At 37.9% G+C, this 20092-nt stretch overlaps 1 protein-coding gene and 1 pseudogene across 3 annotated transcripts in view; one reads left to right on the plus strand and one right to left on the minus strand.

Moving 5' to 3' along the window:
- YME1L1 (YME1 like 1 ATPase) overlaps positions 1–20092 on the plus strand; it is a 76755-nt gene that overhangs the window by 49474 nt on the left and 7189 nt on the right. For both annotated transcript variants that reach the window (XM_080688323.1, XM_080688324.1), the window contains exons 9-16: positions 7350–7440; positions 11072–11224; positions 13533–13665; positions 14428–14490; positions 15523–15635; positions 16758–16913; positions 18688–18839; positions 19958–20084. In XM_080688323.1, coding sequence (XP_080544449.1) covers positions 7350–7440; positions 11072–11224; positions 13533–13665; positions 14428–14490; positions 15523–15635; positions 16758–16913; positions 18688–18839; positions 19958–20084 — 988 coding nt within the window. The remainder of the gene's footprint in view (positions 1–7349; positions 7441–11071; positions 11225–13532; positions 13666–14427; positions 14491–15522; positions 15636–16757; positions 16914–18687; positions 18840–19957; positions 20085–20092) is intronic.
- Positions 4197–5022, minus strand: LOC308240740 (large ribosomal subunit protein uL6-like; annotated as a pseudogene). Its single transcript has 2 exons — positions 4529–5022; positions 4197–4262 (listed from the first exon to the last, which is right to left on the minus strand). The product of its transcript is annotated as a large ribosomal subunit protein uL6-like (transcript).

Genomic DNA, 20092 nt, shown 5'->3' on the forward strand with positions numbered 1-20092 from the left:
CTTTGTAGCCTTCAGCGGAGGCCAAGGCAGGCCAGGGCTGTGGAAGCTTGGCTTCCTCCATCACCGGGGGCAACTCAAGCCTCCTGCTTGCTCCATGGCTGCCGCCATTTTTGTTGGGATTTATTTATCTTCTATAATTGAAACTTTGTAGTCTTGAATGGAGGCCTGAGCCTGCCAGGGTATGTGGAAAGCTTGGCTTCCTCCATTTCCAGGGAAACCCAAGCCTCCTGCTCGCTCTGTGGCTGCAGCCATCTTGGTTGGGTTAATTTGTATACTCACTCCTGATTGGCTGGTGGGCGTGGCTTGTGGTTGTGGCAGAGCGATGGTTAATTTGCATATCACTCTTTTATTATATAGGATTTTATTAGTTTTAGAGAGGGGATGGGAGAAGGATAGAGAGATAGAAACATTGATGAAAAACATCTATCAGCTGCCTCCTGTATGCCCCCTAATGGTGATCAAGCCTGCAACCTGGGCATGTGCCCTGACTGGAAATTGAACCATGACTTCCTGGTTCATGGGTCAATGCTCAATCACTGGCCAGGGCCATTTTTAACTTTTTGAGGAAACTCCATACTGTTTTCTATAGTGGCTGCATCAATCAGCATTCCCACCAACAGTACCAGAGGTTCACTTTTTTCCACATTCTCACTATCACTTGTTTGTTGATTTATTGTTGACAGCCATTCTGATAGGTGTGAGGTGATATCTCATTATGGGTTAATTTGTATTTTGATAATTAGTGACATTGAGCATCTTTTTATATATCTACTAGAGTCCCGATGCACGAAGATTCGTGCAAGAATGGGCCTTCCGCCCTAACCGACTTGGCTCAGTGAATAGAGTGTCAGCCTGCGGACTGAAAGGTCCTACGTTCGATTCCGGTCAAGGGCATGTACCTTGGTTGTGGGCACATCCCCAGTAGGAGGTGTGCAGGAGGCAGCTGATCGATGTTTCTCTCCCATCGATGTTTCTAACTCTCTATCTCTCTCCCTTTCTTTCTGTAAAAAATCAATAAAATATATATTTAAAAAAAAAAAAAAAAAAAAAAAAGAATGGGCCTTCCTTCCCCTGGCTGCTGGCACCACCTTTGCTCCTGCCGGAGCTGCCTTTTCTCTCTGGCCCGGAGCCGCCTTTCCGCCTTTCCACACTGCCCAGAGGCCCAGAGTGGCTGGGATGGTGCCTGTGTATGCAAATTAACCCATCATCTTTGTTGGGTGAATTTGCATACTCACTTATGATTGGCTGGTGGGCGTCGTGAAGGTACGGTCAATTTGCATCTTACTCTTTTATTAGTGTAGATTGGCCATCTGTATATCCTCTTTGGAGAAGCATCTATTTAGGTCCTCTGCCCATTTTAAAATTTGATTGTTTTTCTGGTGTTGAGTTGTATGAGTTTTTAGTAAATTTTTCATATAAACCATTTACCATGGGATTAATGGGGTTAACTGAATGTTCTTCTATTCAGTAGATTGTCTTTTTGTTCTGTTGATGGTTTCCTTTGCTGCCCCAAAAATTTTTCAGTTCGATGTAATCGCATTTGTTTACTTTTTCTTTTGTTTCCCTTTTCAGAGGCAATACAGTAGAAAAAACTTAGCTGTGAGAAATGTCAGAGAGTTTAGTTTTGTATTTTCTAGTCTCCTTTGTCAAATATTACTTGCCCATAGAGGCTAGGGTTTATTTCTGGGCTCTCCATTCTGTTCTGTTATCTTTATGTTTGTTTTTTAAGTCTTTATCATGCTGTTTTGATTACTCTAGCCTTGTAGTATAATTTGATATCAGGTAGCATGATACCTCCAAGTTCTTCTTAAGATTGCTGTGGCTGTTCAGGGTCTTTTGTGGTTCTATATAAATTTTTGGAGTATTCTAGTTCTGTGAAATATGCCATTGATAGGAATTGTGTTGAATCTATAGATTACTTTGGGTAGTTGGACTTTTTATTGATGTTAATCCTTCCTATCCATGAGCCTGGTATATGCTTCCATTTAATTGTCTCTTCTTCAATTTCTTTTTTTCCCTTCAATTTCTTTTTTATTTTTTTAAGACAGGGGAAGGGAGAGAGAGAAACATTATTGTGAGAGAGAAATATCAATTGGTTGCCTCCCATACATACCCCAAATGGGGATTGAAACTGCACCCTGGGTATGTATCCTGACTGGGAATCAAATCCACGACCCTTTGGTCCAGGGCAGGATGCTCCAACCACCTAAGCGACACAGGCCAGGGCAGATTCTTTCTTTAGTATCTTAAAATTTTCCAAATACAGATCCTTTATGTCCTTGGTTAAATTTATTTGTAGGCATTTTTTTTTATGGAGTTCTAAATGGGGGGATTGTTTTCTTCTTTTTTTAAATTCTCACCTGAGGATATTTTTTCCATTGATATTTAGAGAAAGTGGAAGGAAAGGAGGGAGGGGGAGGGAGAGAGAGAGCAAAACATAGATGTGAGAGAGACGTATCAATTGGTTGCCTCCCCCATGTGCCCCAACTGGAGCCAGGAATCAAACCTGCAACTCAGGCATGTGCCCTTGACTGTGAATTGAACCTGCGACCCTTCATTACTCAGGATGGTGCTGTAACCACTGAACAAAACCGGCCAGGGATGGATTGTTTACTTAGTTTCCCTTTCTGATAATTCATTATTGGTGTATAAAATGCATCTGGACTGGCTGGTGTCGTTCAGTTGTTGAGTATCGACCTATGAACCAGGAGGTCACCATTTGATTCTAAGCCAGGGCATATACTTGGGTTGTGGGCTCCATCCCCAATAGGGGGAGTGCAGGAGGCAGCTGATTTACGATTCTCATCATTGATGTTTCTATTTCTCTCTCCCTCTCTCTTCCTCTCCTGAAATCAATAAAAGTATATCTTTTTAAAAAATGCAACCAATTTCTGAATACTTACTTTGTATCTTGCTGCTTTACTGAATTCATTTATCTTTAGGGTTCTCTATACAATATTATGCCATCTGCAAATAATGACATTTTTACTTCTTTCCAATTTAGATGCCTTTTATTTCTTCTTTTTGATTGCTGTGGTTATGTTGAGTAAGAATGGTGAAAGTGGACACTCCTCTCTTGTTACTGATCTTAAAGCAAACACTTTCAGTGTTTCCCTGTTGAATATGATGTTAGTTGTGGGTATGTCATATTATTATGTTGAGGTATATTCCCTCTATTACCTTTCTGATAGATTTTGTCATAAATGGGTGCTGGATTTTGTCAGTTCATTCTGCATTTATTGATATGATCATATGATTCTTACCCATTTTGTTTATGAGATGAGATGTATCACATTAATTGATTTGGGGATGATACTATACGAACCTTACATCCCAGGAATAAATCTCACTTGATCATGATGTATAATCTTTTTATGTATTGCTGAATTTGGTTTACTGATATTTTGCTGAGGATTTCTGCATCTATGTTCATCAGAGATATTGGCCTATAACTTTATTTCTTTGTAATGTCTTTTTCTGGTTTTGGAATCCGAATAATGCTGACCTCATAAGATGGCATGAGAGTCTTTCCTCCTCCTGAAAATTTTAGAATAGTTTGAGGAGGATAGGTGTTAGTTCTTCTTTGAATGTTTAGTAAAATTCACTTTTGAAACCATCTAGTTAAGAACCTTTTTTTTTTCTTAATTTATTGATTTGAGAGTTGAGAGAGAGATAGGGGGAAGAAGGTGGGGGGGGGGCGGAGAGAGAGAGAGAGAGAAACATTGATTTGTTTTTCCACTTATTCATGTATTCATTGGTTGATTCTTATTTTGTTTTGTTAATCTTCACCCAAGGATAGTTTTCTATTGATTTTTAGAGAGAGTGAAGGGGTGGGGAGAGACAGAGAGGGAGAAACATTGATGGGAGAGAGACACATCTGTTGCTTGCCTCCCACATGCGCCCTTCACAAGAATCGAACCCAGGATCCTTCAGTCTAAGAGCTGATGCTCCAAGCACTGAGCCAACCAGCTGGGGCCATTGGTTGATTCTTCTATGTGCCCTGATTGAGGATTGAATTTACATCCTTGGCATATCTGGTTGATGCTCTAACCAGTTAGGCCTAGAACCTTTATTTTCTTGGAGAGTTTTCTTTCCCTCCAAATCAATACATGGCTTTTTCCATATTTAAAATGTCACAAATAAGTCTGAAAAATGATTGGGCATCTTGCTGTTTCTATAGCTGGACAACGTAGGTCTTATTCATCAGCCTGCTTAACTGTTCCTTTTTCAGAAATGAATAAAATCCAGAATTTTCTGATATCCTGTTTTTTTTTTTTTTTTTTAAGAGTTAATTTCTTTTTTTTTTTTTTAATATATTTTATTGATATTTCGCAGTGAGGAAGGGAGAGGGATAGAAAGCTAGAAACATCGATGAGAGAGAAAACATCGATCAGCTGCCTCCTGCACACCTCCCACTGGGGATGTGCCCGCAACCAAGGTACATGCCCTTGACCGGAATCGAACCCAGGACCTTTCAGTCCGCAGGCCGACGCTCTATCCACTGAGCCAAACCGGTTTCGGCTGATATCCTGTTTTTAACTGTTGTGACTTGCTGAATCAAAGCAGCTGAATTTTATACAAATTCATTGTCGTCATGTCTATTAAGAATTAACTCATTTTTCTGGATTTGGGTTACTGAACAAGCAACACCTGACCTCATCTGAAACCTGTGGATGTATTTTTTGCCCAAGAAATTTCTACCAGTAAAACCATTCTCCTGAATAACGACATGGATGGAGAAGTGAACATACACAAACCTCAACCTTGTAATGGAAGCCCATTGTAATACCCTTGATCATGTTCTGTACGTGAGTGCAGATAGTGTGAATGGTGGCCAGTTCCTATCTATTTTCCACCATTTGTCAACCTGGAGCCTCTTCTTTTTCTTCCCAAGGAGACTGTTCTAGACTGAAATGGTTGAAGTTCCTCACAGGGTGCCTCTGGGGCTTTTCACAGTCCCTTCAGAGTGATATGGACATTTTCTGGAATGTCGACAGTCTGATTGCTGACAATGGCCTTCATCCTCCTAGTAGATGCACTAAGAGAGTGTTGGAAGTTTTTTCGATTACTTCTCTGATTTCATTGGTTTAATTGGTCTGTTCAGATTTTCTGATTCCCTTTATGACTCCAGTCCACCCCCAGCAGCTGTTCCTTTGGTAGAGCCCAAGGTGACTGCCATGTTTGTGCACTGACCCTTTAAGAGAGTGTTCCCACTGCCCACCAGGGTGTGTGGAATACGGCTGATTTTCACAGCCACATACCGTGTGGGTTCTAGTGCTTTCGGCTAGGTAACCTGGCATGGGGCTGATGCTTCTCTAAGGGAACTGTCACCCAAAATAGCCCAAAGGATTCTCACCTACTGCACATGCCCTTCCTACCTGTTTTAATGCAGGTTCCTCTGTAAATTCTTAGTTATAAGCCTTTTGTTCAGCTAGTGGACAGATGATTATTCAAGTTGATTGTTCCGTACTTTATTTAGCCACTACTCTGGTATGGTCCTGGGAAGAGGTGAGTGTAACTTCCATCAACTCTGCTGCCATTTTCAAAATTTCTAAAGGTGACTTTTTTTTTTTTTTTACTGATTTCAGAGAGGAAGGAAGAGGGAGAGATAGAAACATCAATGATGAGAGAGAACCATCGGCTTCCTCCTGTATGCCCCGAGCTGGGGATTGAGCCCGCAACCTGGGCATGTGCTCTTAACCAGAATCGAACCCAGGACCCTTCAGTCCCCAGGCCAACACTCTATCCACTGAGCCAAACCGGCTAGGGCCTAAAGGTCACAATTTTAATTGGGGTGTTCAGGGAATGATTGACTGAGATGGTGACACATAAGTGAAGATTTGAAGAAGATGGGGAAAGCCATACATGTATTTGAATAAAGATCAATTTTTGCTAGAGGAAGAGAGAATAAAGGACCTAAAGAATTAATGTTCATTATTTGTTCATGGAGCTATTGATTTGAGAGAGAGAGAAAGAGAGAGAGAGAGAGAGAGAGAGAAACATCAGTGTGAGAGAGACACATCCATTGGTTGCTTCCCAAAGGCCCCCTGACCTGGGCTGGGGATCGAACCTGCAACCTAGGTACATTCCCTTGACTGGGAATCGAACTTGTGACCCTTTGGTGTGTGGGCCGATGCTCCAGTCTTTGAGCCACATTGGCTAGGGCACCTATGTTGTTTTAACATCTGGCCTTCTGCACTAATTTTTGGTATCATTCTGGCAGTAGTGACTTTTTAAAAAAATATATATTTTATTGATTTTTTTACAGAGAGGAAGGGAGAGGGATAGAGAGTTAGAAACATCAATGAGATAGAAACATAGATCAGCCACTTCCTGCACACTCCCTACTGAGGATGTGCCCGCAACCAAGTTACATGCCCTTGACCAGAATCGAACCTGGGACCCTTGAGTCTGCAGGCCGACACTCTATCCACTGAGCCAAACCGGTTAGGGAGTAGTGACTTTTGATATCATTTGCATTTGTGACTTTTCTAGTATGCTAACTAGAAAAATGTCTCACCATTTCTGATAGGCAGCTTTTGTAATCTTACATCAGAGTTCTAAAAATTGAGCTGATGCTCTATTATCTTGTTGGTGAGATTGGGCTTCATTCATGCTAGAAATGACAGTCTGCAAACTTAATTATTTTGGGGATTAAATCTTTTAAACTTTTTTTGGCCACATCCCTTTACAAAATATCATTACGAAAAGGAGGACCTATGTAATACTTTCAACAATAAAGATTAAAAATAAATCATTACATCATAGCTCAATTCTAGTTAATGCCCTTTGGCATTTATGAGGAACTGAATAATTTATAATCTAGTAGAAATTCCTTATAATGAAAACAACCTCATAATCACAAATTAATGTTTTAAGTTAAACACGGATCCCTTATCATTAATATAGCATGGCAATATACTGTTATTAACATATCATATAGTAATATACTTATCATTAATAAAATATAGTAAGTCCACATAATTTGCCCTTGAAGCTTATAACCAGGTCCAAAAAAAAAATTCTGGATTTTAAACTTGATCAAATACCACTGACATATTTGAATAGAATTTTTAATATAATAGTTTTTGTTAACTGGAGGAAGCACTATTTTTTAACAACGTAAGACATTTAAAATGTATTTTGTTGGGATATATAAGTAGACTTTGCATAACTGGCAGTAAGGGCCAGGAAAAAACTCTTGGTATATTTTTAAAGGGATATTTTTGTATACTCCTTTCACTGAAACAAGCAAACAAAAAATTATAATTAAATTTTCAATTTCCAAGGAGCAGGCCTTGATAATCAAATCTTTATTTTAAATTGTTTGGTAAATTGTGTCACTTTAGGTGGAGGAAGCTAAACAAGAGTTACAGGAAGTTGTGGAATTCTTGAAAAATCCACAGAAATTTACTGTGCTTGGAGGCAAACTTCCAAAAGGTAAGATATTTTCCCTTTACCAGATTTGCCATAAAAAAATACTGTAATATATTACTAACTTAATTGTTATCAGATTTAACGGATTAAAGTTTAGTTCTTAATTACTATTTCATAAATAACTGCTCATTCTGAACATACCTTTCTATAACCTTTTTTTTGTGTAATTTTAAATTTTATCATACAAATTTTAAGTCAGTTTGCAAAAAATATGACAAATAACTCTACTCAACCCACAATCAAGCATTTTAAAACATTTTGTCCTCCTTGCTTATTCACTTTCTTTACATACATGTATTTTTTGAACAGTTGAGAGGAAGTTCTGAATATTACATCATATATGCTTCTTTATTCCTAAATAGCTCATTGTATATTTCTTAAGAATAAGGATATTTTCTTTACATAACTCCAGTACAGTTATTAAAATCAGGAAATTTAACAATGATCTAAAACTTATCAAATTCAAATTTCAGTATTTGACCTAATAACCTTTTTAGTTAAGTTCCCTCATTGCACTCCCAACCCAGGTTCAGGACCCAATCCATGTTCACATATAACATTTAGATTTTCTTTAATCTGAAAAAATTCCTCAGCTTTTTTTTTTTTTTTTTTAAACGGGGATGAAGGTGGATTTTCTTATGATCTTAAAAATTGTATAGAGTACACATAAATTTGTAGAGTGCTCTCAGTTTGGTTTTGTCTGATGTTTTCTCACAGTTATTACTCAGTATGATTTTTTATTTTTATTTTTAAAAAATATATTTAATTGATTTTTTAGGGAGAGAAGAAGGGGAAGGGATAAATAGAAACGTTGATGAGATAGAAACATCATCAATCAGCTGCCTCCTGCACGCCTCCCACTGGGGATAAAGCCCAAAACCTGGTCATGTGCCCTGACCAGGAATTGAGCCAGTGACCTCTTGGTTCATGGGTTGACGACGCTCAACCACTGAGCAACACTGGCCACGCTCAATTGAATTTTAATTACTGTGTGATACTGTGATTTACAATAAAAAACATATTTGGTCTTAGTCCCTGTTTCTAATACAGAGCTCTTAAAACCTGGAATATCATAGAGAAGAGAGCAATTAAAGGTGTGTTTTTGCCCTAGCTGGTTTGGCTCAGTAGATAGAGCATCGACCTGTAGACTGAAAGGACCCAGGTTCGATTTCAGTCAAGGGCACATGCCCAGGTTGCTCGATCCCCAGTAGGGGGTGTGCAGGAGGCTGCCGATCAGTGATTTTCTCTCATCATTGATGTTTCTACCTCTCTCTACTCTCCCTTCCTCTCTGAAATCAATAAATATATATATTAAAAGAAAGGTGTGTTTTGTTGTATTAATGGGGTAACTTTTAGAAAACACCTGAAGATGGGAGCAGGTTGCCAGGAGAACCTATTCTGTGCTTAGAAGGTTGGAACATTTAGTTCTACACACCCACCCATTTCCCCACCTCTGGGGAGTGAGAAGGGCTTGAGGTTGAATCAGTGTTCAGTATCCAGTAATTTAATTAATCATGTCTATGTAATGAGGTCTCCATAGAAACCTGGAAAGATGGGGTTTGCTTGCCCCCCCATATGGTTGCTTAATTATACATACTATAATAAACTAGTAATCTACTAAGTAAATGTTTCTCTGAGTTCTGTGAATTACTCTAGCAAATTAACCATACCAAAGGAGGAAGACATTGGAACCTTTGACTAGCTAAAAAGCATAGGAAATAACCTGGTCTTCCTTTGGTAAATCTCTCAAGAGGGAGGGGGGAACAGTGTTATGGTACTGAGTTCTTAACTTGTGGGAATCTAATGCTATCTCCAGGTAGGTGGTATCAGAATTGAATTGAATTGTAGGATAAACAGCTGATGTCAGAATTGCTTGTTGATGTGAGGGAAAAACCCATTATTGGATTTAGGTGCAGAATTGTAATGACTTTATGGTGTCCTAGATGGTTGTACTATACTTTAACCATTTATATTGAACTTTTAAATTATTTCTTATCTTTTACTATTTAAACTAGCACTGTTATGATTATCTTAATATCTTAAGGCTTTGCCTACATGCTTAATTATTTCCTTAGAACAAATTCTAGATTTATTCATTTATTATCTGTAAATTATTGTAGATTCCAATGCTAGAAATGGAGTTAGTGAGTTCAAGGGGCACTACTATATAAAGCTTATTTTTATACTCTATAGTATCTCTACTGGGAATGTTCAGTAGTATATAAAAATATCTGCATGAATCTTAATGTAGAGTTCACTTATTAAATCAGTACTGTAACATCATAAGGAACATGTTTAAAACTAACAAAAATTACATTTTTCTTTTTGATTAAAGGAATATTTTATAAATTTGTGGGAAAATTCTCAGGTACCAAGATATAATCCACAAAAATTGATATGAGGATGATTTAAACTAGTTAGGAACAACAATAACATGAAAATAAAAGTATAGTCTGCAGGATATTTTTGTGTTTTTCTTAAAGAGAGTTTTTTAGCCCACACTGGTTTGGCTAAAGCAAGGGATAGAGCAAAGGCCTGTGGACTGAAGGGTCCCAGGTTCGATTCCAGTTGAGGGCACATGCTTGAGTTGTGGGCTCAATCCCCAGTAGGGGGCATGCAGGAGGCAGCCGATCAATGATTCTCTCTCATCACTGATGTTTCTATTTCTCTCTCTCTGAAATCAATAGAAAAATACTAGTATATTTTAAAAAAGGATATTTTTAATATACAGCATTAATACAATTTTGTTGCTTTTTAAAATGTAGTCTGAAATATGAAAAAGTTATGTAAACCAGGGAATTCTATTATCCTAACATGAAAAACTTGTTATGAAAATTTTCAAACATACAGAAAAATTAGAAAGAAAGCTGTAGACAATAACTACATTATTAACATCTAAATATTTTGTTACGCATCACCTAAGAGTAAGGACATTGTCCTAAATAAAAATAATAATTTATCCTATCAAATAAAACTAAACACTATTTTCTTAATTTAATGAACTCTCCAGTATTTTTCAAATTTTCAACAGATGCCCCTAGAATTTTTAAAAATACATATATTTTTATTGATTTCAGAGAAAAAGGGGGAGAGAGAGAGATAAACATCAATAATGAGAGAGAATCCTTGACCAGCTGCCTCCTGCATGCCCCACACTGGGGACTGAGCCCACAACCTGGGCATGTGCCCTGACCGGGAATCGAGCCATGACCTTCTGGTTCATATGTCGACGCTCAACCATTGAACCATGCCAGCTGGGCCTAAATGATGTGCTTTTTTATGGAGGTACATCAGTTCAAGGTTCATGCAATACATTTGTTGTTCAGTCTCTTAAACTGTTTTATGTGAATCTTATTTGCTTAATCATAAGTTTATATTCCTTTCCCCCAAGATTTTGTCCTGTCTATGGCTGATACATAAACAGTATTTAGTTGATACAAGAAAATGAGTTATGGAGAAGATCCTGAAGTGAATTATTAGTAGAGAGAAATATATTTTGCTATGTTTCAAAATATTGGTCATTGATGTGCTCGTAACTTCAACGTTATATAAATTAATTATTCATTTTTAAGGTTTATATCAGAATTTGTTTTTGTTTTTAATTTCAATTATTCTTGTATACTTTTTTTTATAGGAATTCTTTTAGTTGGACCACCAGGAACAGGAAAAACACTTCTTGCCCGGGCTGTAGCTGGAGAAGCTGATGTTCCTTTTTATTATGCTTCTGGATCAGAATTTGATGAGATGTTTGTGGGTGTGGGAGCCAGCCGCATAAGAAATCTTTTTAGTATGTTTAAATGTATCTTTTATACAATACTAATTTTTTTTTAAATTTCAGGGGAAGAGTTGTTTTTTTACCCTTTGCTACTTAAGATTGTTATTCAGCTGAACAAAGCTATTTGGGGGTTCTGGTTTCAGGGAACTTTTAAAAAATATGTATTTTTATTAATTTCAGAGAGGAAGGGAGGAGAGAGAGATAGAAACATCAGTGATGAGAGAGAATCATTGATCGGCTGCCTCCTGCACGCCCCCTACTGGGGATTGAGCCTGCAACCTGGGCATATGCCCTGGCCAGGAATTGAACCGTGACCTCACAGTACATAGGTTGACACTCAACCTCTGAGCCATGCCGGCCGGGCTGGTTTCAGGGAATTTCATGTGTGAGCTAAAACAGAACTGTACTTTTTTTCGCAAATACAGTCAGAGTAGCTAATGAAAGTGTTAGATGTAGTTGGGCGCTGCAGAAAAGCTGGGTCTTTTTGTTGTTTTTTTATTTAGTTCATCACTTCTATAGTATGTAATTAACCTCAAACCTGATTGTATATAGTTGAAACAAGTAGGAAGAATGAGTGAATACACAGTTGTTTCTATTTGTTTGTTTGTTAATCATCTCTGGAGGATATTCTTTCCATCGATTTTTATTTATTTTTTTAATCCTCACTTGAGGATATTTTTCCATTGGTTTTTAGAGAGAGTGGAAGAAAGAGGGAAAGACAGAAATATTGATGTGAGAGAAACACATCGATTGGTTGCCTCCTGCATGTGCCCTGACCAGGGCCTGGGCCAGGGAGAAGCCTGCAACCGATGTATGTGCCCTTGACCAGAATTGAACCCAGAACCCTTTGGTCCACAGGCCAATGCTCTAGCCCAGCCGTGGACAAACTACGGCCCGCGGGCCGGATCCGGCCTGTTCGGCTGTTCTATCCGGCCCGCGGAGCCGAAAGAGCGGAGGGTTCTCTTGCTCTCCCCTCCGCTCCTTCACCAGCAGCAGTGTTAACATGGCAACTTCGGGAAACACGGCCGCAGCTCCTTCTTCTGAGTGGGCGGATTTATATCCGCCCATTCAGTAGAAGGAACAACCTCTCAATCTTCCAGAGGCTCCTTGTAATGCCCGCGGACACATCCCCGACATCACCCTGGGAATGCGTAGACACGTTATCGTGGTGATGTAGGGAGACACGCCCCTGGAGAGCACAGTATCAGAGCATTAGCTAAAAAGGAGACCAACAACACTGTTCCCACTGAAGTTGATATTTTAAAGACCAAAAACCTTTCAACCTAGTCTACATTGCCATCTACATCTACGTTCCGGGCATAATTTGGAAGTTGCACTAAAGAAAATGTTTAATTTACTGTTTACACATTTTGTTCTTTTCTATTTGTTTTAGTTTTAAATTATTTTATTATATTTAAGTTTAATTTGAAAGGCTTTTGTACCTTTCCTTTGTTAGGCAATTTTATTTTGCCTTTGCCATCTTCAATATAAGGTATGTTATTGTGCTATGATTCCTCCATTTTTTGAAGTTTCAAATTATAATAATTAGTGTTTACATTCTTCTTGTTAAAATGTTTGAAATGAATAAAACTATTGAAATGAAAAAAAAAAAAGACCGTACCCTTTTATGTAATGATGTTTACTTTGAATTTATATTAGTTCACACAAACACTCCATCCATGCTTTTGTTCCGGCCCTCCGGTCCAGTTTAAGAACCCATTGTGGCCCTCGAGTCAAAAAATTTGCCCACCCCTGCTCTAGCCACTGAGCCAAACTGGCTAGGGCTTTCCATTGATTTTTTAGAGAGGGTGAAAAGGAGTGTTGACGGGAGAGAGAAGAGAGAAAGAAACATTCATCTGTGGTTGCCTCCCGCACATACCCTGACTGGGGCTGGGGATCAAACCTGCAACCCAGGTACATGCTCTTGACTGGGAATCGAACCCTTGATCCTCTGGTACACAGGCCGATGCTCTAACCATTGAGCCATGTGGGCTACAGCTGTTTTTAATATATATAATTCTTTATGGTATTATTTTTTTCCTTCTGAGGCTATTGTTCTTTTTTTTTTTTTTTTTTTTTTTTTTAGCAAAGGGGAAATTTATTGAAGAACAAGTACAGACTCCCACGTGGGGAAGGGGAAAGAGTCCCCTGAGGCTATTGTTCTTTATCAGTGAAAAAAAAAAAAAAAAAAAAGAACAAAACAAAATCTGTTTTGGTGTATTTTCTCCCTAATATCTTTTTGTTGGCTTTTGACAGTTTTGCAGGTTTTTAATATTTATATGATTTTTCATTAAAATTTGAATCTTTTCTGTTTTCCTAGGGGAAGCAAAAGCGAATGCTCCTTGTGTTATATTCATTGATGAACTAGATTCTGTTGGTGGGAAGCGAATTGAATCTCCAATGCATCCATATTCAAGGCAGACTATAAATCAACTTCTTGCTGAAATGGATGGGTAATTGAATCTTCTGTCTTTGGAATATATTTAGTAACATTCTAGAGAGAGGAAAAATCTTATGTTTGTAGGCAACAGAGTAGTCCTTCGTGCAAAAAGTCAAGACAAGCTATTTTCAGGATTGTATTGTTTCTAATTCTAATAGTGTAGTTAATGTATCAACTCATTTAAGTTGGTGATAGTTGCACCTTTTTTATTTATTATGACAGGAAAGCAGTGATTCCTGCTCACATTATTTGGAGATGTAAAGGGAGAGTATGCTGATCCCTACACAATTTGTGACCAGATTTTAGTGTTGTGACAGATTAAAAGCTTTCATCAGTTTTCATAATATAAAAAAGCAAGAGGTGGGGTTGCTTGGAAAGAAGCAAAAATATTTCTTAAAGTCATATAAGACATTCTGGAACCAAATAGGAAGTTTAGGAGCACATAATTTGAATTGGTAAACTTGAAAATAATTTTTCAAAAATTTAGTCAGGTGCCCAAGCTTCTTGTGTTAGGTCATTTCTTCCTAAGTAAAACAAATAATTGTGCAGGTATATAATCACAGATGATTTGGTGATTATATATTAGCAGTTGTAGTGAAGTATACTGGGCTAATATTTGTTTCTTTTAAAAAATAGAGATATCATTTGGGGCATAAAAATACCAATCCTTTTTCTTTGCTGTTATTAAGATTAATAATAAACAGTTTTATGTAGAGCATTTATATATGTGTGCTGTTTTAATTTTTAGTGAAAAGGTACTTTTTTTTTTAAATAGTTTTAAACCCAATGAAGGAGTTATCATCATAGGAGCCACAAACTTCCCAGAGGCATTAGATAAGTAAGTATTAAAAGAAAATTTTTGTGAAGTACTGATATATGTTGGAACATGGATGAACTTTAAAAATATGATGCTAAGGGGAGGAAGCCCATCACAAAACATCATATATGGTTCCCTTTATATGAAATGTCCAGTATAAGTAAATCCAGGGCAACAAAAAGTAGGTAGATTAATGGTTGCCAGAGGCTGGGGAGAATGGGAAGTGACTACCAGTGAATATGGGTTTTTTGTGTTTTATTTTTGAGGGGTGATGAAAATATTCTAAAATTAGATTGTGGTGATGGTTACAGAATTCTGAATATATTAAAGAGCTTTGAATTATCCACTTATTTTTTAAATTATAAGAGAAGGTTTATTCAGAAAGTCACAGAGATAGAAAAGGTAAGCCAGCTGGGCTGTGTGGGCACAGGAAAGGAGTCACAGAGGCAAAAGAAGGGCACTTGGAGTTTAGGAAAAAGAAATACAGAGAGAAGGAGCCTGCGGGAAGGGAAATTGCTCAAGAGGGAGAAAGAGCATGCTGGCTTACCTACTTTAAATTTGGTAATATGTAAATTATCTCAATAAAGCTGTTAAAAGGACCTTCTGACAACTTACATATCACAAAAACTTTTTTGGGTGGAGAGCACTTTTAAAATAAAATTTAGTATAATTTTAAATTTTTATTGATGTTATTGTAGAAGTTATTCATATTTTTGTTTCTTCTAATAGTTTGTTTTTGCCTGAGACTCTAATAGACTGGTATAGAATTATCTGTTCCCTGGCTGATTGACTTGCACATTTTTGTTTCTGAGGGGTGTCTGCTATCTGTAGGCACACATTTATCTATATATACCTTGTTCTGTCTTCTGGTTATTAAAACTTATTTGAGCCATGTTTTATAAGGAACTATCTGAATACTTATGTTCAAAACTACATCTAACCTCTGGTTGCATTGTCTTTGTAACCTCTCCTTAGTGTGGTGGTCCTGTTTAACTTGACCTTCAGCATAGTCACCTTACTAATTTTCATTTTCTTTTTGTATTCTCTCTTTAGTGCCTTAATTCGGCCTGGTCGTTTTGACATGCAGGTTACAGTTCCAAGGCCAGATGTAAGAGGTCGAACAGAAATTTTGAAATGGTATCTCAATAAAATAAAGTTTGATCAGTGTAAGTCGTATTCCATGATACAAACTTTGTTATCTCCATAAAATGGTAATATGTCAATCCACCCTGTTTGTGGTTCTTACTTGAGCAATGTCTTAAAAGACCAGTTCCTTTATACGTCATTTTTTCTTCCATTTACAAGTCCTTTTAAAAAAAAGGTCCATTTCATACTTAATGCATATCCAGTAGATTTTACTATTTTGAATTCTGATTCTAATGAAAGTTTTCTTTTGAGTATTCAGATAGATAATACTTAAAGATGAATGTATGTATGTTTTTAAAGATGAATGTAAAATATGAAATAACAGAAAAAACACCTGCATATTATGAGCACAGTATCTCATGATATAGTCACTTTGGTGTCAAAGGAGGGGAAAATCACCTGTAAAACAAAACACACGGAAAGGAAATATCATGGACCAACCTGAGTAATAAAAGCAGCTATTAAAGCTGCAGTGTTTTCAAAGATAACTGAATCAAGTGAAAATAAACACAAATAAGTTTTCCATAATAAAGGGAGCTTTTATGTCCAAAGTATTTCAAAATGAAATTTTAGAAAAAAAAATGTTTATGAGTATGCTTCTTCAATTTGTCATTAGGCCACTAATGATGTAGGTCATAACTGAAGGTTTTTAAATGATCAGATAACTCTGCATTTCTTTATTTTTTCACAAAGTTATTTAAATTTAAGAGCTTTTGTTATTTGTCCCAATGGCAGTTTTAATGGCATAGTTACAACAATTTTGACTTTATTCTCTTAGAACAGTGGTCGGCAAACTCATTAGTCAACAGAGCCAAATATCAACAGTACAACGGTTGAAATTTCTTTTGAGAGTCAAATTTTTTAAACTTCTTCTAATGCCACTTCTTCAAAATAGACTTGCCCAGGCCGTGGTATTTTGTGGAAGAGCCACACTCAAAGGGCCAAAGAGCCGCATGTGGCTCGCGAGCCGCAGTTTGCCGACCACTGCCTTAGAAGTTAGTAAAATAAATTTAAGATAAATATTTTAAATTATAGATCACAATAGCTGTTTTTTTGTGTTTTTTTTTTGAATTTGAGTTCCTTCTGGCAAACTTTCTGTTGGCTGTTTGGGGACTTTAATATATTGTGTTATATCTACACAGCTGTTGATCCAGAAATCATAGCTCGAGGAACTGTTGGCTTCTCTGGAGCAGAGTTGGAGAATCTTGTGAACCAAGCTGCTTTAAAGGCAGCTGTTGATGGCAAAGAAATGGTTACCATGAAAGAACTTGAGTTTTCCAAAGATAAAATTCTAATGGGTAGGTTTTTTTTTTTTTTCCTGTCTTATACTATTCAGTATGTTAGAGAATAAATTCTTCATTTTGAGAGGTTATTAAAAAAAAACAAAGGTAGCCCTGGCCAGTGTTTCTCAGTGGTTAGAATCTTGGCTTGAGTACTGAAGGGCTGAGGGTTTGATTCCCAGTCAAGGGCATGTACCTGGGTTGTAGGTTAGATCACAGGCCCCAATCTGGGCAGGTGTGGGAGGCAGCTAATCGATGTGCCTCTCTAACATCAATGTTTTTCTTTCTCTTTCTTCCTCCTCCCTCCTTCCTTTCCTCCTCCTCTCTTTCCCTCTCTCCCTTTCCCCACCTTGCTCCTTTCTACACTTTTTAAAAAATATATATATTTTTATTGATTTCAGAGAGGAAGGAAGAGGGAGAGAGAGATAGAAACGTCAATGATGAGAGGGAAACATTGATCAGCTGCCTCCTGCACGCCCCTTACTGGGGATTGAGCCCACAACCCGGGCATGTGCCCTTGGCCGGAATCAAACCTGGAACCCTTCAGTCTGCAGGCCGACGCTCTATCCACTGAGCCAAACTGGCTAGGGCCCTTTCTACACTTTCTAAAAATCAATGGAAAAAATATCCTCAGGTGAGGATTAACAACAACAAATAATAAAAACAAACGTATAGGGACATGAAAATATATATTTGAATGTAGCAAAAACAATTTGGCCTCTCACAGACAAATGTAGATTATATAATTACTAGAGGCCGGGTGCATGAAATTTGTGTATGGAGGCGGGGGGTCCCCTCAGCCCAGCCTGTACCCTCTCCAATCTGGGACCCCTCGGGGGATGTCTGACTGCCGGTTTAGGCCCGATCCTTGGGCATCCCTTTCACAATCCTGGACTGCTGGCTACTAATCACTCACCTGCCTTCCTGTCTGGTCTCCTAACTGTCCCTGCTGCCGGCCAGGTCGCCCCCAACTGCCCCCTCCCTGCCAGCTTGGTCGCTCCTAACTGTCTCCCCCGTCCCCCCTGACGGCCTGGTGCCCCGCCTCACCAGCCTAGTTGCTCTTCACTGGCTCCCCCTGCCAGCCTAATCGCCCCCAACTCCCCCCATGCTGGCCTGGTTGCCCCTAACTGCCCCCCCTGCCATCCTGGTCACCCCTGATGGCCCCCCCACTGACCTGGTCGCCCCACGCAGTCTGCTGTTCAGTTGTTTGGTCATCCCTCACTAACCCCCCTACCGGCCTGGTCACCCCATGCAGCCTTCTGTTCAGTCGTTTGGTTATCCCTCACTAACCCCACTGCCGGCCTGGTCGTAGGCAGCCATCTTTTGAGGGCATGATGGTCAATTTGCATATTGCTTCTATTATATAGGATACTTGTCTGGGGTACATGGGTGCCTGTGTTTTTACTCTTGTCTAATATTGCTAATGAAAGGATAGTTAATTTTACTCTTCTTAGTATTTTTTTTTACTGTAACTCATGAATTGGCTTCAAAACAGGTTAGATAAGACATTCCTTTTAAATTGAAAGTTTATTTTCTAGAAATATAATTAAGCTTTCCCTTTAGCTATTAGAGTAAGATGATATTTCTAACAATTTTGGTTTTCAGTTGACATTGTTATAGTTAATATGTATTGTGCAATTGTACTTATTTTTAAACTTTTATTTTTTAAAAAATATTTTGTAATGAAATTAAATCATGTTACTCTAAGAACAACTTTGAAGCAGATGGGTTTCATTCATTTAAATATACCTTTCTAATGGAGCATTTAACCTGATTAATTTTTTGCTTTTAGGGCCTGAACGTAGAAGTGTGGAAATCGATAACAAAAACAAAACCATCACTGCATATCATGAATCTGGTCATGCTATTATTGCATATTACACTAAAGATGCAATGCCTATCAACAAAGCTACAATCATGCCTCGAGGGCCAACACTTGGACATGCAAGTATCTTGCAGTTTTTCTTTGCTTTCAGATAGCACTTTCCAGAAGCATATGTATGAAATTGCTGATAAAATCCCATTAAAACAACATTCAGCTACTTGCTAAATTTGTTGATATTTTCTTATATATTTTTTTAATATATATTTTTATTGATTTTAGAGAGGAAGGGAGAGGGATAGAGAGATAGAAACATCAATGATGAGAGAGAATTATTGATTGGCTGCCTCCTTTACGCCTCCCACTGGGGATTGAGCCTGCAACCTGGCATGTGCCCTTGACTGAAATAGAACCTGGGACCCTTCTATCCACTGAGCCAAACCACCTAGGGTTGTTGATATTTTCTTTTCTTTCTTTCTTTTTTTTTTTTTTTTAATATATTTTTATTGATTTCAGAGAGGAAGGGAAAGGGAGATAGAAACATCAGTGATGACAGAGAGTCATTGATTGGTTGCCTCCTGCACATCCCCTACTGGGGATTGAGCCCACAACCCGGGCATGTGCCCTTGACCAGAATCAAACCCTGGACCCTTCAGTCTGCAGGCCGATGCTCTATCCACTGAGCCAAACCAGCTAGGGCTGTTGATATTTTCTTTAACTTCCTGAACCATCTTGAAATTAGAGATACTTGTGAAATTTATCTTTTAATAAAGAATATCCTTAATATTCCAGATATTATATATTACAATATGAAATTTAATTCTGGAATAGCAGCAAATTATAATTCTTAATTATGTAATTGCATTTTTCCCCCCACAAAAGAAATTATGTACTGGCTCAGTAGTTTTTCTAAGATTTTTCTTATTGAGTACAAATTTTGTTCTCATATCTTTCTAATTGTAGAGATTTTAAGCATTTTTGTGCAACAGAGGATAGAAGAGTCCTATATCAGCATTATCTACCTGTTATTTATAAAATGTATTTTGCTTTATAAATAGTTTTCCTTATTTTATAAATTGCTGGTTTTGTCATCAGTCACCTGATGGTCATCTCTAATAAAAGTCTTTGGGCTTTCACCATCATGGTATTAAGTAAGGTGAGGGCCAGATGATAATTCTGGTTATTAATGTAGGTTTTTCCAAAACTCTCTGAATTTTTTTTCTGTTTTTCAATTGTCTAGGTGTCCCTGTTGCCTGAGAATGACAGGTGGAATGAAACCAGGGCTCAGCTGCTTGCACAAATGGATGTTAGTATGGGAGGAAGAGTGGCAGAGGAGCTTATATTTGGAACTGACCATATTACAACAGGTTGGTTG

Source organism: Plecotus auritus, assembly GCF_963455305.1.
Source record: "Plecotus auritus genome assembly, chromosome: 1".
NCBI classification, from domain to species: domain Eukaryota; kingdom Metazoa; phylum Chordata; class Mammalia; order Chiroptera; family Vespertilionidae; genus Plecotus; species Plecotus auritus.